Source organism: Opisthocomus hoazin, chromosome 1 (genome assembly GCF_030867145.1).
Source record: "Opisthocomus hoazin isolate bOpiHoa1 chromosome 1, bOpiHoa1.hap1, whole genome shotgun sequence".
Lineage (NCBI taxonomy): Eukaryota > Metazoa > Chordata > Aves > Opisthocomiformes > Opisthocomidae > Opisthocomus > Opisthocomus hoazin.
In genome coordinates this window covers 79,299,466-79,325,514 of record NC_134414.1, presented here as the reverse complement: position 1 = coordinate 79,325,514, position 26,049 = coordinate 79,299,466, and the positions used below count along the sequence as shown (strand labels likewise).

General features: G+C 39.0%; 1 protein-coding gene across 1 annotated transcript in view; it reads left to right on the top strand.

Annotated features, from left to right (window-relative positions):
• Window positions 1-24,883, top strand: part of OCA2 (OCA2 melanosomal transmembrane protein) — a 189,381-nt gene extending 164,498 nt beyond the window's left edge. Inside the window, exon 23 of the mRNA XM_009931146.2 lies at window positions 24,398-24,883. Within this exon, the coding sequence (XP_009929448.2) occupies window positions 24,398-24,485 (88 nt within the window). The 3' untranslated portion in view covers window positions 24,486-24,883. The remainder of the gene's footprint in view (window positions 1-24,397) is intronic.
• The last annotated feature ends 1,166 nt before the right edge of the window (window positions 24,884-26,049 follow it).

Below are 26,049 nucleotides of genomic sequence, written 5' to 3'. Positions count from 1 at the left end.
TTAATGGGAGAACTTTAACTGATGTCAAACTCAAAAGTTCAGTGACAGACAATGTGCCTTCTCTTAGTTTAGAGGTTAAAAATAATTGATGCATTTGTATGTACAGAATAAACTACTATAAAGATATTAATTTTTATGACTATTCAGATAGGAAGAGATAGGACCAAATTCAAAATGAGTGGCCAGCTTTTCCATAAGTTTTGAGATAGTGAGTATGACTCTATTAATAAATACAATCAACAACCATTACTTAAATAATTAAGAAAAGCGTGATAAGCCAGTACTTGTCATCATCAGTGTTGCAGATGGAGTAGAATTACAGGTTTGGGAAAGCTTAAGTTTTCTGACTATGTAGAAATTTCAAAAATACTTTTCAGAAAAACAGCTAATTTCTGAACTATTGTAGTGTAGAAAAATGATTAAATTTCTTCTTTAATGCAGATGACTATTAAAAAATTTCCACCATTTGCTAAGACATACTGCTGTCTGTTGCACAACAGGGTTTTCTGACATTCAGAACATCTGTGTGGAGGACCCCCAGAGGTGGGGTGGAAGGATGTGCTGGGCCATGAGCCGTGCGGAGCTCCGGGGAGGCTCTACAGGGACAGAGTGGTCTGTGGCACCCTTAGAGCCGTGGCAGCTTTGCAGAATAATTGAAAATCGGATGATTTACCAACAGGAGCAGTGTCTGCAGGCTGTTCTGCCTGGTGTATACTGAGTAGTAAGACACAGCACAAAAAACCTGCATACCTAACTCATGAGTATGAATTGTATCATTATTTTAAAAGAAGTTTAGCCTTGTTAGTTGCTTTTCAGGTTACCTTTTGGGTGAACCTTCACCACACAGAAGTTACAGATTTCCTGTATGTTACTCCAGAATTTCTGCATTTTCCTTGTAAGCAACAAGACAATGTTTAGGATACTTGACTTGATAAGTGACTCATCATACCTGAGTTCATGACTTGTCCTGACATCTTAAAGGGATATCTTGAGATGGGAAGAATTACCTTCTGGAAGTCCCTTTCTTTCAGCAACTAAAAATAACCCTATACTGTTGTGTCTTAAAGCTAAATAATGAAAATTGTATCTTAGGTAAACCATATATACAGTTAATTTTTAGCAGCTCTTAGATAAACGCTGCACCATAGCACATATACAAAAGAAATACTGATACATGACACATTACTTTTACTACTTCCTGATTCATGAGGGCTAAAGGGTAAAACTATTAATTTATCTTAACAGTTTTTAGGGGAATTTATGCATGAATGTGAGTATGTCTATGAAAGGCATATTAACTGAGATTATTTCTATGTTAATATAGTGTATTTAATTAAAAGTTAATATTTCAGATTTTTAATTAACACTTCAGTTGAAAAGGTGGTAGATCAAATCCACAATAATTTTGAAATAATTTGGTCTTCAAACCATTCTCATGTACGGTTCAAATATTATTGACCAATGGAAACACTAAATTTTCTGGGTTAGTTTTATTCCAGAAAAGCGTAGAACAAAAAAGTGAATGAATGCACTATTTTCATGCAATTTTTATTCTGGCTAATCTTCATGTAACAAAAGTATCTTGATTCTCATTACAATAGTTTACCTGAAGATGGGATTCAACTTCAATTAAAACACCTATAGAGGTATAAGCAAATCATCTAAGCTCCCGTTGGAGCTCACAATGGGGATGTAAGGCTTTATTCACTTACCTAAACACATGTATTTATCTACTCCTGTATCCAGGACATTCTTCGTGGGTCTGAGAGATATGTCATAAGATACACGGACCCATGCCATCCTGAAGTGGCAGCTGGAAGCTGAGTTGGACAGTCTTCACGTCTCCAGTAGCACTGCATGCCTTCATTTAGGCAACTGTTTAGAGCATTTCACAATCAACTCAATGGAATCTAACACGTGATTTGTCTCATCCTGCAGTAGACACATCTATTCTACATGCTGATTACTGTGTTGACTAGATTTTCTACTGTCTACTGTGGGAAATTGGACAAAAAACTTTCACATACAGTTCCCATCTGCACATGCCTGAATCTGGAGCTGAATCCCAGCATAAGTTTGTCATTGTGCATGCACTGACATTGTGCAAACATTCTTCACATGAAAATGCAAAAGAGAAAACCAAGCAATAACCAAGGCAGAAACATAGTAATGCAAAAACTATCACAGAATCACAGAATAGTAGGGGTTGGAAGGGACCTCTGTGGGTCATCTAGTCCAACCCCCCTGCCGAAGCAGGGTCACCTACAGCAGGCTGCACAGGACCTTGTCCAGGAGGGTCTTGAATATCTCCAGAGAAGGAGACTCCACAACCTCCCTGGGCAGCCTGTTCCAGTGCTCCGTCACCCTCAGAGGGAAGAAGTTCTTTCTCATGTTCAGACGGAACTTCCTGTGCCTCAGTTTGTGCCCATTGCCCCTTGTCCTGTCACTGGGCACCACTGAAAAGAGTCTGGCCCCATCCTCCTGACACCCACCCTTCAGATACTTGTAGGTATTTATAAGGTACCCTCGCAGCCTTCTCTTCTTCAGGCTGAACAAGCCTAGTTCCCTCAACCTCTCCTCGTAGGGGAGATGCTCCCGTCCCCTCGCCATCCTCGTAGCCCTCCGCTGGACTCTCTCCAGTAGCTCTTCATCTTTCTTGAACTGGGGAGCCCAGAACTGGACACAGTACTCCAGATGAGGCCTCACCAGGGCAGTGTACAGGGGAAGGAGAACCTCCCTCGTCCTGCTGGCCACACTCTTCTTGATGCACCCCAGGATTCCATTGGCTTTCTTGGCAGCCAGGGCACACTGCTGGCTCATGGTTAACCTGTCGTCCACCAGGACTCCCAGGTCCCACTCCGCAGAGCTGCTCTCCAGCAGGTCCACCCCAAGCCTGTACTGGTGCATGAGGTTGTTTCTCCCCAGGTGCAGGACCCTGCATTTGCCTTTGTTGAACCTCATCAGGTTCCTCTCTGCCCAGCTTTCCAGCCTATCCAGGTCACGCTGAATAGCAGCACAGCCTTCTGGTGGATCTACCACTCCTCCCAGTTTGGTGTCGTCAGCAAACTTGCTGAGGGTACATTCTAACTCTTCATCCAGGTCGTTGATGAAGAAGTTAAACAAGACTGGGCCCGGTACTGACCCCTGGGGGACACCACTTGTTACCAGCCTCCAACTAGACTCAGCGCCGCTGATGACAACCCTCTGAGTTCTCCCATTCAGCCAGTTCTCTATCCACTTCACCGACCACTCATCCAGCCCACACTTCCTCAGCTTCCCTAGGAGGATATCATGGGAGACCGTGTCGAAAGCCTTGCTGAAGTCAAGGTAGACAACATCCACGGCTCTCCCTTCGTCTACCCAGCCAGTCATGTCATTGTAGAAAGCTATCAGATTGGTCAGGCTTGGTTTCCCCTTGGTGAATCCATGCTGACTACTCCTGATAACCTTCTTTTCTTCCACTTGCTTGATGATGGCCTCCAGGATAAGCTGCTCCATCACTTTTCCCGGGATGGAGGTGAGGCTGACCGGCCTGTAGTTCCCTGGGTCCTCTTTCTTGCCCTTTTTGAAGATTGGAGTGACATTGGCCTTTCTTCAGTCCTCGGGCAACACTCCTGTCCTCCAGGACCTCTCAAAGATGATGGAGAGTGGCTCAGCAATGACATCCGCCAGCTCCCTCGGCACTCGTGGGTGCATTCCATTGGGGCCCATGGATTTGTGGACGTCCAGATCACTTAAGTGATCCCTCACACAGTCCTCCTCGACCAAGGGAAAGTCGTCCTAACTACTATGTACACTGAAAAAATATATTCACACTGAAATTCAATTTAAGGTACTGCAGCACATTTATCTATGTTCATTTTGCTCTCTGCTCTTTCTGCTTGTCACTTACTGTCCTTCTATTCATATCTCTTCCCTTGTTATTTCCTGTCCAGTAGCAGGTAGTGTTTTCCTCTCCCATAGCGATGTGTGAGAATAATGAGAAAGGCAGAGATAAAGACCTAGTGCTTCCCAAGCTCCTGAGCAGCTGTTAGGCCTACGGTCAGGACTTTGTGGCAGGATCTGGCTGAGCCAGGTTCAAATCTATGTTTCATCTGGCTAAATAAATGAGAGGGAATTTAAATGGTAACCTCATTCTTTAGCCAACCACCTGCTGTTTCAGGGCTGATGATGGTCCCATCATAATTTTTGCGTTTCAGAGGCTGTTTCATGGGGCCCATTTTGCTGGTGTTTGAAGCTGCCGGCAGTGAAGCTTGGTGCTGCAGGGTGAGGCTGGGGCAGAAACTTGGCTTTGGCAGGACTGGGTGGCTCTCCTTCCCTGGTGTTACTTTCTCTCCATGTATGCTTCTCCCCCAAACACTGGAATGACCATAAAAGGAACTTCATAGGGGAGTGCGGCCATATGCTGACGAAGGTCTGATTCCTTGGGAATGCGGGGATTTGAAAGGGATGCTCCTTCTGTGCCTCATTTGTGCAGTCTTGGTGAAGACTGTGCATGGATGCTTAGGGGCCGGTCACAGTCATTGTATTTCACTTTACATAAAAATTACATATGCAGCAAGCAGGCATGATTTGCCCAGTGTATTTAGGAGGTAAAAATGGAAGGACACTGACTACAATTCTTTACCAGTGAGCCATTTAGTATGTTGGAAATAACCCTTTTGCTGTGTTTGCTTCACCTTAAAATTCTTATCACAGGGAAAATTTTGAATATATGTTCATGTTTCTTTTGTCATGTTACATATTTTTATTGAAGTACAGCATTTGTTGGATTTAGACCAGAATGTATTAAAATAAAAAGCCCATGATGCATATCTACTGCAAATTTCAAACTTGATGAGAATAACTTCTGTAAGAATCATGCATTGTTGATAGACATAATCTGTATAATCTTCAAGTCTGATCATGCATAAAATGGGCACCTTAAAGTTGTATTTGTCAGTGGGATTTTTTGCTGCCCAGGAAATGCAAGACTAGCTGTTTATGTTTATAGCTCATGGAGACACCTGTGGTCCCATATGAATTCTTTTCCATGAGACTTATTCTAACCTTACACCTTTTACCCCGAGTTTCCTTTTTAATGGTTCTTTGCATAGCTTCCTACATCCCTTGTTAGATTCCGAAATTAGTGTTCTATTATTTTTCCTTAGATGAGGATCATCTAGTCAATTAAACCCCGAATGTGAACCTAACATTTACAGATTTCACTATTAGATATGACTATTTATGTATAACTTCTTATTTAATTGAAAGCAGCTGAAATTCTTCTGTTATCAGAAAAAAATTCCTGTTGGAAATGATACAGTATTTTGAAATGAAAGTATTCTCATTGCTATGTATGTGCTGATACTTGTCATAGATCACAGAATTCATAGAGGCATGATGTTTGTTAAAGGGGACACATTCTGCCTTTATACATATACAGATATGTATTCCAGTAGCAAAGCTGTTAGGGATTTAATTGACATTTAGCATTAGAATTATCAAAAACTTCCTGGTGCAAGAACAGTAAATCAAATACTGTCTGGTTATTTCCCAGTGTCTGCATGACATAAACTGTGTTCTTTCTTTTGCCATTGCCAAGACCTCTTACAGATAGTTCAGGATCACATGAGTCATTCTAGATTATGACTACAACGAAGATTGTTTTTATTAAGCCCAGGATAACTAGAAACATTTCCGTAAGATTTTCAAAATTGATGAAAATGATGACTGAAGCACAAATTGGAATAATTTGAAATTAAGACCAAGTATACTCAACACAAGCTCTGCTGAAAGTCAAAGTAAATCTGAAATTATTCTTCTGTTCTCATGATCTTAGTCATATAGATTGCATTATATCATTTGTCTTCATAACTCAAATTCATACTGAAGCACAAGAATAAGAAAATTTCCAGACCCCACAGTTGCCCACTACTATGCCTAATTTTAAGTATGGGAATAGTCCATTAATATCAAAAGGATACAGGAGATTTAAGTACTTTGCTAGACAGGAGCCAAAAATATAAATTGGGAAATACATGGGATTTTAAAAGTGGTTTTCCCTACATGGTGTGCTACCCACATCAGTGAAGTAATTTGTTGAGTGGGTTTTGCACAGAAATTGTCTAATGATCCCTTCAGTAATATTTTGGTTTTGCAGCCTCCTCAAATAGCCTTCTAAAATGCTCCACAAGAACAAGGAGAGTGTTAGTCAACAAAAGATTTTATTTCCTCGTGTAGGAGTTTCCTTCTATATCATTGCTACAATTGCTAATGCTGACTCTTAATAAAGTAAATCTTGAATTTGCAATTTAGCATGTATAATTTATGATGTTTGCCCATTCAGCCAGTTTAGTTTTTTAAGAATTTCCGAATAATTTGCTTCAGCTGTGGAGGTTTCTGCATACTAGTGTCCACAAACTACACTTTGCTATCTAGGTGCTGTGCTATTTTGGTATATAAAAGTGGTAATCTGGAGTGAAAACATCTGCTCTTTCTCAAATCTCTAACAATAACCTCTGTTTACTTGACCATCTTTGAAGGAGAATGTAACTCTAGAGAATCTAGTGGAGACATTAATGTATTAACTTTGTTTTATTATTTCAGTTTGGCTTCTCTTTTCTTAAAGCATTTTATCTAATTAAAAGCAAAGTCTGTTGGACAAATTTATAGTTCATTAGCTAGAAAAAAAACCAAGACTATCTTGATAGCAAGCAATTAATACCTATTTTTAAAATATTTTTAGTAGTATGGATCATGGTTTATCCAAAAAAAGCTGTCATTTTTATTTTCCATGAATCTTTGATGGGGGAAGTGTAGTGCCAAAGTTAAGATTGGCATTAGCTTACTATTTAACAGCTGATTTTTTTTAACTGTGTTAACATACACATGCTCCCTTGAATTGGCCTAGAATCTGCTACTTACAATTAATTTAGCAGCCCAGGGAAAAATTGCCAGAAAATCTTTGGTCCTCTTGGAATTCAAATGCCACATATGTATATTGCAGAAAACCAAGAAGTAAGTAGCTCACAGTAAACACAAGAAAATCCCTGATATGTAAAGTTATAAAATGAAGACATCCTTGCTTTAAAAGGAGCCCAAATATGCAAGTTTAAAAGGGTTAAAAGGGTTGTTTACTACTCTAGAGATGAGTGATGAATGGGATTGCTTTGTAAGTAAGTCTTAGATAATAGCAGGGGCACTGGGATGTGGTGACAGTGTGAGCGAATACACTTCTCTGGCTTATCTTTTAATTTCACTTCCATAAAAGGTTACTTTTTACAAAGAGATAGCCGGTGCTTTATGCATCTTTATGCACACTCATAGTGGAAGGAGGGCAAGATTTAACTATAGAAAAATCGGGAAAGTTGACATAAGTACCTTGGAGTTTAACTTTGTCAGTCTATTTAAACAATTAAAAAAAAAGAAAAAAAGAAAATCTCCTTCTCCTCAGGAGTGTTTTTGGCTACCTCTAAAAGCTCCTTATCTTACTGTTGTGGTTTTGCCTCAATTTGCAACAAAAACCCCACGCAGTTACTCTCTCACTTCGTTCCCCCTCCCCAGTAGGATGGGGAGGAGAATCAGAAGGAAAAAAGGCAAAAACTCGTGGGATGGGATGAGAAGACTTTAACAAAATGGCAAAGGGAGAAGAAAACAACAATCAATAATACTGATAAAAGCCCCATGCTCAACTTGCTCCTGAGTAGCAAAAGGCCCTCCTTTGGCCAGGTCCCCACTTAAATACTGAGCTTGACATCAGATGGTGTAGAATAGCCCATTTGATTGGCTGTTTGGGTCAGCCCATCCAGCTTGTTGTGAAAATTAACTCTATCCCAGCTGAACCCAGGACACTTACCAAATACAGGTATCAGAGCAGGATGAGATGGCCACCTCTGCAGTTTCTTTTTGCTGCACTGGCTGGGTCTCCACTAACTCCAGTGAGAATTTAGCCACCTCCCATGTAGATGTCTAGATAGCAGGCACCTGAGTTTAGGTGGCAGAATCTGAAGCTGAATCCCACCGTCCAGGACATGTCAGGTGACTTCAGTGTAATTCAGATGTTCCTGACCAGCTGTAGGAGTGTAATCACAATTGCATGGCTAATGAAACAGAATCCACTGAGCTCCATGATGCTGGGACAAGACTGCTGGTGGTACCTCTGCAGACGTAATGCTAGCTCATCCTGTCCACACTGTCTGCATTGAGCTGTGATCTCTGGTGTAACCGTGGTGACATACAGTCCAAGGAAGCTATCTTGTTGTAAAAAAAAATCCTGCCTTTAACAACAAGCAGAATGCAGAAAACCAGTAAGCCTGTGTCTTCTTGCCAAAGGAATGATTTGATTCGTTTTACATTAGGGCATGTGTGTCAACTCGTGTGTATCCAGGGATGAGCAACCTGGAGCCAAACACTGGAAAACCCAAACTGGCAGCATGTCCATACCTTGCAAACACCTTCAGAGATGGTAGAACAAATCCTCAGGCTGGCAGGATACCTGTTTTTTCAGGAGATGGCTGACTTCAGTATTTTAAGGCAACAGCTGTTAGCACTGCCTAGCAAGCTTCAGGCTCTAAGCGTGCTGATGAATGATGGGGAGTAGAGCCTGTGAGCTGGACTGGCTGAAGCACAGTGGAGATGGAACATGTGTTCTGGATGAGGGAGCTTCATTTCATTCATTGTGCTGAGGTCCATGTCACACACAGTTGCGCTTAACCTTGTTTCTTGGATAGACGGAAATATCAGAGGCTGAACTGGTTTTGTTTTGTTGTTATTGCCGAGGCTGATCCTGCTTCATCTTTGAAAACAAAACAGTGAGGACTGTGACTGCTGAAAGTAAACATTTGTGATCTGACATGTCTCAGTTGAAGCAAATGGACATTCTTCAGTGAGTTTGGGGGAGGGCAGAACTAGGCCAGACCATGCCCTTTTAAAAAACTCTGCTGTTGCTCATGCCTCTTTAAGGGTTAGGCATTTACGGAGCAAATATGAGTCCTGCTAATGATAGTGTTGAACAAGAAAAAAATATTTTACTTGTGGTTTAAAGATATTTCCAGAATCTTTTGTACTTTTATTTTATCTCTTCCTGTGAAAGAACATATTTTTTCTTAAAGCAAACATTTAGACTGTGTGCTGTCACTGTAGGTACTGTTGGATTATGTATACAGTTTATGAGGTGGTTCAATAACATTGCGTAAGCCAGGAGGCGATACAAGAAATCTCATGCAAGAAGTTGTCTTCTGCCAGATGGAGAAGTACTGTGTTGATAGGTGATGACAAGGCTACTTATAAACCAGCAAATGGCTCCTGGGCCGTTTGTTTAGTTTTGGGACCAAAACGACCTGCTCAATCTAGCAATATCTGCATCAGTTTGTTGCTGATACCACCTTTTTTTCTTTCAGTGCTTGTTTAATGTAAGTGTAAGTCATGGAAACATACATTACCGAATAAGATGCAGGTACATAAATTCATGTAACAGAAGTTCATTTCCCCACACCGTAGCAGTTATCTATCAGTTCCTCAGGCTAGTATAATGTACAGTAACTAAATTGCTCTTGATTGCCAGGATTCTGAACTGAGACAGTCAAGGCAAAATCTTTCAGTAGTACAGAATATTTCATTGTTCTTTTGATATCAGCTCAGTTTGTGGACACCACTGCATTTCTTCTGGTAAATGTTGCTTTTTTCTTCCTTTAGAAATATTGTGCTTCTTATTTATGCTGTGCTAGTACAAAGTAAGGTTATTGTGCGGGCAGTTTCATAAGGATTGCATTCATGTGTGTGTTCTCAACCCAGAGCTGCCTACTCCACCCAGGTTTGTCGTGCTGATTTGCGCAGTTGCGCTTCCCACAGACCCAAGGTCTTGCCAAGGGCCAGCACTGTAAAAAGGTGAGGTGCTGTAAAAGGGCTGATCAAAAACATGGTACCTGTCCAGCCAACCTGTAATCTGAGTGTAAGGCTGTTTAATAGTAATGAATACAAAGAGTGTGGTTCATCTCTCCTAATTTAGGCTGCTAAACTGAGGTTTTTAACCTGACACAAAGTATTATCACTGTGAGCCATAATAATTAATTATTCCTTACTTCAGCAATGTTTCCATATTCAGTAGGTATATGTTCGAGTACTAAACTGATTAAAATGCTCCTTTTATTTGAACTTTGTTAGAAATCATTTATTAAGTCATACAATTGTTTTAAAATATTTCTGTAAGTGAAACTTCACTTTTCTATTTGTTGTTGAAGTCTGAGATACATACTGTGAGAGTGTCAACAGCAGCACAGCAGTTATGATTGCCTTGAAATTTGCAATGGAATTGTGATAATAGCTTTTATTTTTTACAACTTAATAACTGAATTTAGTTTTAATATTTAACTTAACAGTTCCTTAGGGAAGACATGAAATTCCAAATCAAAATGTATGCTAATTCATGCTGACTTTTAACTACACATTTCTTTCTCTTCCCCGTTACCTTCCCACGCCTATAAGCATTCCGATAATAAGTTGGAGACTAGAACTATATAATGTAAGCATATGAAAAGCTATACCCCTTTCTCTAATCATTCTTGAGTTATATCAAGGTAAGCTTTTGGCAAGTCTCAAGAAAAGTTAGCTACCTATAACAAGTACGTTTCAGAAAAAAGAATGCTTTTGAAAAGATTTTTGTTCCTCTTTTTCCATCAAAGCCTGACTTTTCATCTGGTTTCTTGTGCAATCATACTGCTGTGAATGTGCCTCTGTGTTTCCCACCTAGCAGCTTCTGAATGTGCTTATCAACTTCAAACACTTTTGACAGTGTTTGTTCCCCACGATGGTGGGGAAAGGGGGGTTGAATTCTCAAATATGATTAAAATCCATGAAATTTCATCAAAGTCAGTGGATGGGAAGAGGAAAAGAAACCTTATTAGTATTCTCACTGAGGGAAACTGCAGTCTGAGACCACACTTCTTTACACACTGAAAAAATCCATGCAGGTGAGTGTCATTGTAAGTTATGGAAGAAAGCTTCAGCTGGAGCTTTCTACTTAGACAGAAAGTCAAATTTAAGACACAGATTGGTAGGAAATAAGGCTCCATTATCTTCCAGTGTTCACAGAGCTTCTTGTCAGTAAAGGAGAAATTCACCTCACCTCACTTTTCCATTCTACAGCATCGATATCTTTATTTCCACTCTCAGCTCTCATTGTAGTCAATGGAGAGAAATAACTTTTAGAAGGTGATTCATTTCATCCTAACACTAACAACTAATAAAAGTTAAATTCTATCCTAGAAAGGTCAGGAGCTCAGGTAGACTTGTACAGGTGTGTCCCACAACATATATTCTTTTTTCACATATACAGGAATTGCCTTTGTCAGGATAGCTGTGGTGAAACAGACAGGAGAGGGTGTGTAGTGGTATTTATCAGAGACAGCATCAAAAGGCAAAACAAAAACAATTGGGGAATGGCAGCCAAAAAGTTGAGGTGACACTCAGCTTCAGGGAGGTGCAGGGAGGATGATTAATGTGCAGGGACTGTGGCCAAGAGCTTCTATATAGAGAAACTGATGCAATTGCAATGAAGGTTTGGCTAGAGTGTTTTATTCATCTGCTTATTATTAATTAGAGTTAAACATAAATTGATCACTTGTACCTTTGGATTTTAAAGAAATAAGTAGCTGGTCAGTCACTCTACTACTCCTTGAAATGAGAGCAGTGTTATGAATCCAGGTGTGGTTCATGATTTTGAGACTGGACTGAAAATCTCCTTTCTCACTTCGGTGTGGATGACATTCCTTAGCCAGAGAACCAAGTCTCTCCATCACCTTGAGGGTCCTGGCTGGTTATTGCCACCACTGGCCTTTCTGACTACTGGAAGATCACGTATTTAACGGGAAGGTGTGAGGCCACCACTGCCTTCAGTAAGGGGCAGAGAGTATGAGCTGTATGCCCAGGGACAACGGGGTGTGAGCTCAGAAAGAGCCGGGAGGAAGGCAGTCCTGTTCTGACAAACTGTGTGTCGTAAGCTATGGATAAGTGAGTTGGTGGGAGAAGGGAGGGAGGGGAGTTTGAGAGGGGAGGAAGTTCAGCCAAGTAAAGATGGCTGTAAGTAGAGAAGAATCAGTGAAGTGCTTGCTCATTTCTGTGATTTTTGTAATTTGACTCGGAGAGATACAAAGCCAAACTGTCTTAACTCAATTTCTGCTTTTATTCCACCTGGGAGTTGATATAAGATTCACACACATTTGTTTGTATTGAGCAAGACATATTTGAATTCTCGCATGTGTAATGTCATATATGCTGGTATAAATAGTTTCTGATATCCAAAAAATTCCCACTTTTTGCAGCTTCATATAGTTATTACTTCAAGTGCCAAGTTTCCTGTTAATTACAACATGCTCAATTTGATTAGACAGTCACTGTAGTTGCTGAACAAGAGTCTTATTCAAAGTTTATTGAAATTAGGAAATGATTTTCTAATTAAATATGGTACTTTAGCAATTACCAGAATTAGTCAGAAAGTGCTGGATTGAGAATATTTGCTTGGAGAAATTCTGTATCGCTAAACATTGTTTTGAAAAACAATTTGCAAGAGATCCAAACACAAAGGTAACCTAAATGGCAGGAAAAGATGTGAAGTCTGGGAAACTCAGAGAACGCTATCAGTATGAAGCTTTTATGTATTTGCCATATGAACCCTGACTAATAAGCCTTCTTAAGAGACTATATTAATTCTCCTCAGCTAGAGCCTGCTTTATCACTTGAATAATAACTTCCTGGTCAACACTTGCAGTTGTTCAGCTTCAGTGAAGGTTACTTAAGTAGGAGTACTCTGAAGTTTTAAGCAGATATGTAGCAGTTCAATAGGATAAAATAGTAATAGTTATGTAATGACATTAGTTTTAAACTGATAGTGACTAAAAGCTGCTTTTTTGAGAGAAGGTACAAGACCTATTCCTGAAAAAAAGGAATTGCAGTTTGTTTTTTTTTTTTTTACAGGGTTCAGTTTTATTCTACTTGCCTTGAAAAAGTCTAATAAATAAAAAAGTAAAAAGGGAAGAATTCATCCCAGGAAAGTCTGAAAAGGAATTATGTTTTTTTTTTCTTTTTTTCCCTTTGTACTACTATGTAACATATATTACTAAATATAATTAAACAATTTTTAAATTAGTTGTGGGTTTTTTTCTCCTGATTTCACTTGTTAGTAAGCCTTTTTTTTTACTGCTTGTTGATAATGAAGGTTGAACTGTTGAAGGCTCAAAACTAAATGACATCCATGCACGTAAATTGTTTTCCTAGTTCTATGGAAATTATCTAAAGAACAGACTTTCTAAAGGCAAAGGGAAAAAGCCCCCTAAATTATTCCAAATAGTCAAGAAATATGCATGTTCTGTCTCTAGCACTCTAAGGACATTAATGCCAAGCTTTCGCTTCAGGTTTTGTTTCATAATGCTACAGATTACATGCATCAGAATGCATCACTGTGCCTTCTGATTCTAAGACAGGGAATATAAAGTCTATTGACCTTAGCTGAAAAGGCCAAGTTCAGAGAAATAAACTAAAATGGATAATGTCTTAAACATATCTGAAACAATGATCATGATACTTTAGAAAGATAATACTGTGATTTTGTGGTGGGACTTAGGGATGATCATCACTTGATGACACTTAAACTGACAATTTGATTGTCCAAGTTGTTCAAAAGAAAATGAAACCACTAAAACAATGAAGGAGGAAGACTGGGGTGCATGTAGCCTTGGTCTACATGGTTGGCCCAGACCATGTGGTGTCCTACATATCTCACTTGCTGGGGAACTTCCATGACACTCCTTTGTCATGTTATGAGCTAAGTGTAGGTCCACGAAGCAATGCCAAAGTGGGTCGCTGGTGCGCTCTTGCATTCCTGATGCGGCAATCCAGCTCTTCTGCTGAAGAGGTGGAGGTGGGAGGAGAGAGGCAGAAGTTAGTGAATAAACCAGCTTAGTTTTCACCCACTTGTTGAAAATATAGAAATAGTAAAAGTCTTTAAAATTAAAAAAAAAATCTAGTAATTTTATTCCTGTTTTTCCCCTCATTTCAGTCACTCTGTAATCCTTATTCCCCACGCAGGCCTGAGTAACACTCAAGATGATATGTGTTAGATGACAGCACTGGGACAAATGTGGTCTTTCTCAAAGAAATTTATGAAAATTTAGTGCATTTTTAGGAGTTGAGAACCAGAATTTCTCAAGCTCTGACCTTTCAATTTGAAGCACCTTAAGGGTTATCTGCCATCCATAACAATTAGACAGTGAACTCCAGTTGATGCTTCTGATTGACTTGCAACACCTGTGAACTGGTCAAGTAGCTAGCCCACGTTAAGATGTGCTGCTAGTGATACTTACCTGCCTCTCATCCGAGTTCTCTGTCATCATCAGTTCTGTATCATCACACTATATGGCACATCAATGGAGTCTCAAAGTGGGGAGAAAGAGGAGAGAGGAAGAGGGTGGAACATTTTCTTATGTAGCATCTGGCTTTTTAGCAAAGTGCAGGGCTTTTAGATAGTTGAAAGAGCTCGGTTGAAATTATTAAAGAATCAACTGATTAATCTACTGTAAAATGTCATTTTCCTTTTATCTTGTGCCTTAATCAAAATAAAAGAGCACATTGGGGAAAAAAAGAGAAACTAAGAAAAGTTCCCCAATTTACCATTAACGAGGGTTGGGATTAGGCACATTCATGGAAAAAACGTTCTGGCAACTTCCATTCCTAAATCCTCACTAAGAAAAAGCAAGATAATACAGAGTAAGTAAAGGTTATTTAATTTGAAACATTTTGGAACTAAAATAAATCACAGTTAATTTCTGCCATATCTGTTATCTTTGGTTTGTTTAGACCATGTAGAAAAATAATGTAGTTTAAAAATGTTTTGTAGATACAATTTGTTTCAAAAATAGACAAAACAATTTATTTTATGAGAATTTTTTATAGCAGAGAGGTTTGAGCTACAAAAAGCTATATTAACAAAAATGTGGATAAGCCTCAAATTATTTTTTTGCAAAACAAAAAGCATATAATCATCAAAAGTGAGTTTACAATATGTTAATTGTTTCATAAAATACAGAAACTCAAACTGTAAACACTGTAAAACCTATTTCAGCAGTTCTAATGCTTTCATTTTTTCCCAGTAAAACTCACTAGTTTTGTATAAATCTGTCGCATTACTAGAATATTTTTTATCGGTACCATTCAAAAAATTCATGAGAACAATTCACTATCAGGAATACTGAGGTTTGTACTCACAATCAGTACATGAGTCTCTTAAAGTACTGTCAGAGAAGACATACTTCATTAATTTTCTCTTCTAGTCATCCATGATTAATTTTAATCTTCTTAAGCTCATACTTATGACTATACCTCACTACACAGATGTGTAGGAGAGGAGTAAGTATGGCTTTCCCAAGGACCTGAATCAGTTTAATATATTTGCATTTCCCAGATTTTAGAATGGCATGAAGCTTTCATAACAAAACCAGACACAACAAATAGAGGACTAAACTTCTTTTGAGGTCTGCCTGGAGGGTGTGGAGAGGAAATATATTGCTAATATACAACAATAGATCCAAGGGTGACATGAAGTTGTGATAAAGAAATCACTAGCAGATCAACTTGAATCTTTATGCCACACTTTATCATGACACGTCCTACTTCAGTAGGCACGAAGACATTTTGCCTGTCTGTACAGAACATGTTCTCCTAATAATGAATGGAAAGTCTATTCTGCCCCTAGGATTTTCACATTAAAGCACCAAATACTGGACTGTTAGGGACTATCTGGGGACTCAGACAGTCTTGGAAAAAAAAAAATTGTCATTAACGGACCAGAAAATGGTATGAATTGAAACTATTTGAACAAAATTTACTAGCAGAATTAGACAGAAGGCATACGAGTTTAAGTTTGAAGAATTTATCTCAGCTCTGGTAAAAGAAGTGTTAAACAATTTGTCTAGCTGCACATTGGCACTAATGATAAATGCTGTGGTTGCAATGCTTTGATCTCTTTGGAACACAAATGTTAGAAACAAAATGAAGTATACTACATTGAAAAACAGAGAAAAATCATTTGACTAAAGACAGATAAAATTCAGTCTGTGACATATTCCTTTTTGTCAAGACACAGCATATAGGATCACTTGTTTTCAAATAGTCATAACAACACTGCCTGGCAAAGAATGGAGTTACAGCTTTGATGATAAACTTCTGTAGTTTTGACATCTCACTTTGGAGCTTTAACATTGTATACTGTATGTTTCCTGGGACTATCTGTTGATGGAAGAGAGAGATAATATACTCTTTTAAAAAGACTATACAGAGCAGATCTTCCCCTGTTCTCCGTTTTCCTGGCTTTCACCTTGGCTGAAGGTTGGTTGGTGCGAGCTTTCTACGGAAAAGAGTGCCTGACACGTTCAAACATGGTTGATTCGCTCTAGGTAGAAAGCAACCAATGTTAGATTGGGGCAATCTTGTGAGCTGCTTTGAGTAATTGTGTCATTCATGTCAAGAGTAACTACATTTTTAATTGAAGCTACAACTTATTTGTTGGAGTTTCTGACAGGTGTTTCATTGCACAGGGCAGGTAGATGGAAAAAAGTCAAAACTTCTATGGGTGAAGCAAAGATGGGTACACAGAGGAATCATACTCTCTTATCATTATATTGGCTTTCCTGCCTTTGGATATCTTCCAAAAGAGAGTACAGATGAGATATCTGGGGTCACTTGTTTGTTTGACTCGTGATCCAGCAAAACACTTAAATGTGTTTTCTAAATTAGGATGAAATTTTTCCCGTGCTTAAACAGGTGACTTAAGATATTTTTCAGGCCATTGGCTTGTGCATGTCTCTCTCTATAATAATATCCTGCTGAGGCCTAATCTATAGAGTCATATAATCTGGATTTGAGAGCGCTATATAAATTTAATAAAACACATCCCAACATGTGCAAAGGTTTGACTCTAGCTTCTTTTACATCCAGTGACAGCAATGAGCTTGACTGAAGTAATTCTCTTTCTCATTTAAATGTCGGGTATTTACGTTGCCCATGGGGCCCTTAAGGCCAGCTGTGGAAAGTTACTGGGATTTCCCCCTTTGTCAGCTAGACACGAGGTTTTAAACACTTTGTGCACCTTGACAAATAATTAATATGCATTTGTTCATTTAATGAGATATTAGAATCACAAGGATAGTGGGAATAGTGGGGACAGTGGGGAAAAGAACTTCCACAAATTTATCAGTGCTATGTTGCTCTTCCCCAGTAAAATGCCACGGTTAGCTCTATCTATGTTTTCCTGTTTGTTTCTGTACTTGAGCTCTGTTCTTTCCTGGCTGTCTGCAGGGTTTCACTCTTTCCTATTGGAAATGTATATATAGTTCTTAAAAAAAAGGTTAGATGCTGTTGTCATCTAATAAATAGTGTCTTGCTGATTTTTTAAATAATCAATTACAGTATTATTTTTACTAAAATTGGTATGGTTTTCAATTTTTTTCATGGTGTTTCATACAGGTTGCTAGCTTACAATGTATGAATATGTTTTGGATAGTTATCAGAGTCACTTGTTCTGACAGTCCTGTATTTCATCTCAGTTGTACCACAGAGACCTAGACAGATACTGCCACAAATATTCTATCAATAGTCATTTGAATCTGCCAGGTGGAGCTGGCAGACCCACTATTCTCTTACAAGGAATGTGTGCACTTTTTTCTTTAGAGAATCAGAATTTTGGAAGGCCAAGGAAAGGCCCATTGCTCATTCTACACATAAAAGTGTTGAGGTTACAGTGAAACACCTTTAGAAGGATGTTCTAGACTATGGGAGGCAAAACCTAACACCTTTACGTTTTCTCAATGAGTATCTGATTTTCCTCATCTCAGGTTCACTTCTAACAGTGACTTTATGGGAAATCTTGGCATAGACTCAGAACAGTTAGACTATCATGAGAAATTACTGTATGTTTAGTGATCAGAAGAGAACAGGATTACAGGGTTTTTTCTGTGATTTAAAATACACTATAACTCCTGTGTATGGCAACTAGTAGGTAACCACACTGTAATTTTTATGTAACTCCAGACTATACGAAATTCACAGCAATTTAATGTTGAATTAATGATAGCTTGCAGTTTTAACCACCTGTTTTCTGAGCCACAACAGGTGTCTGGATTTGAAAGGGTCATGGGCATTTGATAAACATTTTGAATTTGTTTTTTTAGAGTGTTAGTAAAGTGCACACTTTCCTTTCAAGTAAACTAGATCAGTATATGTCAAAGACTTGAAATGATGGAAGGGTTGACACAGCTAAAAGAACAGGAGATTCATAAGGCACTTGGCATTGAAAGAAAGGGAGAGAAGAAACAGGATGACAGGAAAGTGACTGCAGATATAATAAGAACAGAGAAAATTCACCAAGAGGAATATTCCTAGTGGCTTTGAGAGTAAGGCAGACAAAAAATTAAAAATCTTTTCTTTCAGTTTCCATTCCTTCCCAAAGCCAAAGAAAAAGTTGGGGAATTAATAAATAGAGCTATAAAAATTGATTTATTTTTTCTCCAAGGAATTCTGAGGTTTTCTTTTTTTAACAATTAGGATGAAAAGTCAAAATAAACTTTTGAGCAAATCTCTCCACAGGAGAATTTGGCAGCAAATAATCACAACAAAAATAAGCTATATATCTAATAATGTTAGTACAAATAATTTATAGATTGTTTTGTATGAATCTGAAAAAATATGGAGAACTTCAGAAACTACAATATACACAATCAAGTCTTACATTTATAAACATAATTTAGTCCTCTCCCCTTTTTTCCCTCAAAAAGGGATTTCACTTTGCTATGTAATCCTAACTGAGGTACAGAAGAACTTGCTCACAGAGTTGTACTACAGGAGATTGTAACCTATGTAGACGTACATAGCTTTTGTCAAATGGTTGAGTTGCGTTTTTCATCAAGGTAACATTGTCCTGTCTTCCATTAACAAAACCACCTTTCTAAAGCTCACTTCATGATGGTTATGATATATTCTTTTCATTAAGATCCATGAATATTGTGGTTATACCCTTTTGTTGAAAAGAAATAGAAATGAGTTACTTTGAAAATCAAATTATGAAGCTTCTTTAAAAGATGCAACTTTCCTCTCATTCAGAAACAACCTTATGCATCTTCTAAGCCAACCCACACCTGAGTCTCTTTTTTGAGGCTGATTTCATAGGCATTTAGATGTTCTTTTAAAAATGAGCTTATGATTATCAAACTTCCAAAGCAAAGCATTGCGTACTATGACAGACTGTCCAAGAATGAGAAGAATTATCTGTCATCTGTCCTTTGTTAAATATTTCCTGAAGAGATGTGCAGATCTTCAGGTGTGCAGATGATGCTTTCTTATCCTCTGTTGAATAACAGAGGAACAAGTAGGTGGATGAGAATCACAGAGTGGTTGCAGCTGGACAGGACCTCTGGAGGTCACCCTCAAGCAGGGCCACCCAGAGCCTGTTGTCCAGGACTGTGTCCAGATTCCTTTTGACTATCTGCAAGGGTGGAGGCTTCACAATCTCCCTGAGCAGCCTGTTGCACTATCTGGTCACTCTCACAAGGAAAAAGTGTTTCCCAATATTCAGAGGGAGCCCTCTGTGTTTCAGGTTTTTGTGCTTATTGCCTATTGATCCTGTTACTGGGTGCCACTGAGAAGGGCCTGGCTCTGCCTTTTTTACACCATCCTTTTAGGCATTTACACACATTGATGAATTTTGCCCCTGAGCCTTCTCTTCTCCAGACTCAATGGTCCTAGCTCTGTCAGCCTTTCCTCACACGAGATATGTTCCAGTCCCTTTATCATCTTCACGGCCCTTTGCTGGACGCGCTCCAGTATGTCCGTGTCTGTCATCCTGGGTGCTGCTGGCTCTTGAAGCATCACAAAATACAGCTGCAAAGTACCGTAGGAGATCAGTTTGTCCAGGAAAATGCAATTCAGACCCCAAAGGCTTTGCTATTATTGTTTAGCAAATAATATTGGATAAACTTATAACCTAAGAAAACTGTAATATTCACATCCCTAGATACTCATTAAATATGGGATTTATTCCCAGAATAATCATACCAGTTTCCTTTTCTTCTAAGCTAATACAGGGCCAGAAATCTTGCAGCAAGACAGGATCAAAAATAACTAGGTCATTACCAGTGAAAACCTTCACTTTCCTTGCTGTTTTTGTGCCCACGTTTGACTTCTAATGCATACTTCACACTTAGCTTCACTGAGTTTCATCTTGTTCATTTCAAATTCTCATTTTAGTTTGTTAAGAACACGCTGAATTCTGTTCTCCACAGAGTCTGGCATCTCTCTCGTGCTGGGGCTATTTGCAAGCTTTTCACTACTGGATCTCTGAAGTTATTAATAAGTAAAATTTTGTCCAAGACAAATCCCCGGGGCTCCCACTTGAAATGCTCTCACTGTCTCACATTGAACTAACATCTGCTTGTTGTGTATATTTAAACTGGGTGATTTCATTTAGATAGCAGTTTTATGCGTAAGCTTCTGGTATGAAGAGAAGAAACAAAGAGCGGGGTGAATGCTAGATCCTGTCACCCAGCCATTCGTTGCATCTGGCCCGTTTCTGCAGTGGTGAAAACTCTCTGAGCTGGCTGTGGATAGTCGAACCTTTTGTGCCATGCAGGGTATATGTATCTCCTTGTTTGAAGACTGGGAGAGGGAAGAAAAGGCTGACCAATGCAGGATACATTTGTCCTGTTCCTTTAGTTTGTGTACAAAAATGTCACATCAGATGCCATTGCAAGGTAGCATGAAAATGTATTTTTATGCCAAAGATGCTAATTAGTGTTTCTTACTAATCTGAAGTTTTAGTGCAAGAAAGGTTTTTATGACTTCTGAACTCTGCTGATCCTCTTTCCTGGGCAGGAGCAACCGAATGACATGCTGCTTTTTGACTCCAAGGAGTATGCTGAGAATGAGAGTTGCTGGAAGCAATTTTTACAGTATTTAAAATGCATTCTTCAATTTGATCTAACTGAAGAAAATGTAGGTACTTAAATGTGTTATGTTGTATGCGGCCTGAGACAGGAGCTGCATCTTCCTTTGGAGGAGTCCGATGTGTAGTGTAATATCAATAACAGGGCACTGAACCAACTCAGCTATCAGTTAACTCTGCAGTAACCAATACTTACTGAATGAGCTTTACCTTCTCTCTCTCTGGTGCACAAATTCAACATTGAATTTGATCCAATTCCATTAGTGTGTCGGCCACTGGGCCTGAAATTCAGGCCTCAAGTTGAGGGGTAATTGTCTATGCCATGAGAATAACAGTGTTGTAGTTGTGCCCTGTGCAAGCATCCATGCTAAATGAAGTGAGGTTCCTCCCCAGACAGGCTGTGTCTGGCTCCAGCTACACATTTGACTGACACTGTGATAGTGAGGGTATGATTACAATTCTTGCATATTTGTATGTGGCCCTGTATAATGCTTCCATTTTCTTGCACAGAGCTCCTCCAAGCTGGAGCTGTCTTTTCTGTTCTCTCTTCAGTGGTCAAGCAGCCACTGAATCTTTTTGGATCCTTCCATCCCCTTGCCAGTCTTCATGAAGGCATTATGCTGCCGTTCACTGCCAAGTTGCTGCGCGTTCTCCAGGAAGGTTTGTTAGGCTGCACTAGTACAGATTAAGGCTGGCACTGTCCCCGCTCCTCCCAGGACCAGCTCATTGTTTGCTAACTTCAAGGTCAATAAAACTCTGTTTTCTGTCAAACAATAGCCAATTTTCTTATGAGAGTTGTAGCAATCTCTGGTTCACCAGCCTGTCATGTGGACACAGCTGCAGTCAGCATTCATTAGATATACTGAAGGATGTAGGAGGATTTTTTAGCCATGCTATCTCACTCCTACAGCCATTGCTGGTTTTGCTTTTCTGTCCTATCTGGACACTTTTATGTAAGTGAGATTAGGGAGGGCCAGAGATCAGATTTGCTGAGAGAAGGAAGGAAAGGTTCCGAGAAGCAGTTGGCAACCCATCAAATTAATTTATATATTTTTTACTTTTTTCTAAAATAATTCCAAGAGATGTTTTAGCTCTGCTGTTTTACAGTGTTATCAGCTTGATCATAGTTTAGTGACTGAATAATGATTCAGCTCTTTCAAGTAATGAGTCATTTAAAAGCAAGGATTTGACCAGTCAGTCTGGAAAAGAAATAACATTTATCTGCATGTAAGAAAAATAAATCTTCCAAATGCATTTCAGACTTTTCAGGAAATATTTGAAAGCTGTGACAATCCCATGACCCCGTCAAACAATTCTTCACACCTCTCATCACTTGGAGACACCCAGCCCTTCTCTCTCTCCTCCTCTTCCTCTCTGTTTTCTCAGTTCCAAATATCAGCCTAATGTTAACGCTTTTGAAGCCAGAATGGCAATGATGATGCCTGTTACCAGAATGACAGCAGAGACCAGCACACCAGGTCCTAAATCCCAGAGAGATGGAAGAGAAAGCCTCTGGAGCCAGGAATGGGAACTGTCCTGCTGGGGAAGATCTCGTAGGCAATATTTGGTCATAGGCACAGGGACATGCCAGCTTTTTCAAGGGGATGTCAAGGAGACATAAATGAGATGATCTGGTAGCCCTGACAGTGTTGCCCTTTGTACATTTTCTGCCTTGCAAGGGTTTCCTTTTGTTCTTAGTTTGCCACTATTTCTACTGATACGTGAGATGTGCTCACTTTGATCATGGGTCAAGAGTAGCTATGAAGCAGGTATTATGGACAAGCTTGTTCTTCCCTAAATAATTCCAGTATTTTCTTTAGAGTGTTTGGGTTTTATTTGTTTCCTAATTATTCGGCAAACTTCATCGGTCAGGGCTGATTTTTTCGTGTTTGCAGTGACCCTCATTCATGGTAAAATTTCCTTGTGAGTAACTTGAACCAATGGCTGTTAAAGGTTAAAGCACCTCTGAACAGCTGGCTGCATCTATGCCTCCTTGAGTCATCTTTTCAGCAAAATAGAAATGAAATAAACATTACTGATGAGAATTTCAAGGTTTAGAGTAATGTCACAGCTGCCAGGTGGAAAGAGCAGACTGCATTGAGCCATTAAGAAGTTTAATTTTCTTTTTATGCAAGTGGTTTCATATCCTGAGAAGGTGCAGCCTAGACTTATATGCCCCAAGAAGACCCTTCTAGCTGTAGCTTCCGAAAGAAAGGATCTACTCATCCACCCAAGCTCAGAGAACGGTGTCCTCCTGTCACCTACTAAACTGACATCTCTTCATTAGTGCTCTGATCAGCAATGGTAGAAGGGAATGGGCTCAAGGAGCCTTCCTGAGAGTTCCTAACAAGCGAGGCAAAAAGGAACAACTAATATATCCACATGTAATAATCAGATCGATCTTCAAGGCAGAGAATAAATGAAATGCTGTACTTCAGAGAATATTGTCATGTTTTGATGAGGTTTACAGAAATTCTTGGCTGAACTTGACAAAAGAATGTACATAAAGAGGGTGGTTTGTGGCATGATGATTTCTCTTCTCAGTTCTTGTGATTTTAGTAACATAAGACAAATGAGTATGATCACAGCAGCAGTTCTTCACAGTCCCGCAGTACAATATAATAATGTTTTTAAGTTTCAGAAAACTCCTTTCGTTTCACACATATGGAAGACCTACATACCTAGCAGAGCAGGACTCAGCCAGCTCCACAACATCATTTCCAGTTGTCTGTCTCTGCTGACTGTGTTTGTCAGTCTAAACAAAGCTATAAAATCTGAGTGTTGTTTGAAAAGCTTAATCTGTGGTGAAAAACAAATAGCTGTTTTGATAGAACAGCAACTTTTTAACACTTTTACAGCTGCCTGGTGTTGATTTCCAACAGTCGATTAACACTCAAGTCTGTTACACCTGGTGAGAGGTACAGAAGAGTAATAGTAGCTGTGTGTGACTGTAGGTCATCAGGGAAACAATTTAAAGAGTTTCGGCCATAGAGGAAGTTATAAAGTGCCATACCAGAGTTTCACATCTAATCTGAAGTGATACACACTAGATGATATATTCTAATGCTAGATAATTTGTAAGGATTGTTATTTTACCTGTATAATTGCATGTTGTCTGGGGGAAAAAAAACAACAAAACAACAAGACTTGCCAGATTTTGAGGCAGAGTAAATTTGAAGAGATGCCCTGAAACCAATGAAATTATGATAATTTTGACCACTTATCTCTTAAATTGGCTGGAAGTAGAAATGTGATCTTGAATTTCAGACTCCTAGACACTATTATACTCTCAGTACATCTATGCTTTTAACACTGCTATAAGTATATTTGAGGCTTGGAATATGTAGGATAACTTAAATTTCCTTTTCATAAATTGCTTGGAGAACAAAGTACTGTATCTTTATTGATCTTTCCTTTGTTTTTTTGTTGTTTCAGGTTAGGTTTCCCCATGATGATTGTGTCCTGTACCATTGGGATGTGCTATCTTCTTGTTGCTCATGTGGTAATAGGTTGGAACTCATAGTAATGTATACTTTCAAGACTCGAAGAAGCTTTCTCCTTCATTTAGTTTAAGAACATTAAGAACACATAAAAAACGGAAAAAAGATGTATAAAGCCCCAACATATGGTATCAATCAAAATGATTGTCATTATCGGCATCGGATTTGGTTATACTTGACCTTCTGTTTTGTGAACCGTTTGCAGAACTAGACAATCAAAATTGAAAGAAACCATCTATTTAATTATGAATACAATTATTGTGCAGATGAAAAGGCACCATCACAAGGGAATATGTTGTGCCTGAAAGTTTGTATTGACACAATCTTAGTCACGGATGAAAAACTCATTCACAATAGCAGATGTTCAGTAACTTCTTTTTAGGGCTTTATTTGTCTTTGTCCATGTATTTAGCTATTTGTATTACAGTGACTAATATGCAAGTTGCAATAATAGACAGTTAAGCAGAAAGTCTGTACACAATGAAGGATGTATCATTATCTACATTTAAAAATAAACCCATCTCCTGAAAATGTGCTGTGGAAGGAATTATTATTTTGGAACTGGGATTACATTCTATAGAGGCTGTGTTTTTCATTTTAAAGCTCCTAATCAGCTTTAAGCTGCTTTTTTTCCTTAAAATAAACAAATGCCCCTCTTCTTACCAAAGTATGGACATAAAATGTGATAAAGCATTGGACACCTTCCATTTAATTATTAATTCACTTATGTGATGGAGTACTCTAAATCTTTTAATAGATTAATACACTATATGGAAGAATGAGATCATACTTTGGCTTTGATTTCCTTTGATAATAATGTGTTAAACCACATATATTGTTTTGTAGAATTGGCTGCCAGAACAGGTCAAACTTCTCATTATGAATATTAAGTCCTGTGAAGCATTCAAGGTCTCAGTCCTCATCTTCCAATTCCTTTGCGGGATTGGTCTGTTTTGGCTTGAGTCAGAGAAATTGGCAACCTGGTGAGTGCAACCCAAGTGAACAAGACTGAATTTACATGGAGTCAGCAGATATGACCAAATGTGGCTCTTACTTGTGTTTAGTCCTTGAGATAAACTGGTAAGTGAGAGAGGAGCACTATCTTTCCCACTGAGGGTGTGATGTTGATCGTACATCCCATTTTACTCATATGCAGGTTGTATCCCTCAGCTATATTTTTTAAGTCTGAAATACGATATTAAGAGGCTAATGGAAAGAAGTCACAGCACTCACTCAAAGCTAGGCTGGCTCCCTCCCCTCCTAGTGGATTCAGTGGTAGCAGAGGAAGCGTGTGGAGCAGGAAGGGAAGAAATCTTTCCATTGCCCCAAAATCTTCCACCAAGACTTCCAGCCCCATCCATGCTCAGGCCCCCCTGGATCAGTGAAGTCTCCTGTGGCTGGGCTGAGTTTTGCAGCACTGTTCAGAAACATTGAGGCTGCACTAACAGTGACTAGCTGTGGATCACAAGATCTTCTCTCAGAACCAGCATATTCTCCACTTCCTTTTATATTAAAAAACCCACCAAAACCAAAACCCTGCAAAAAGTCTGGATCAAAACAAAACCCAAGAAGATCAGCCTGAAAGAC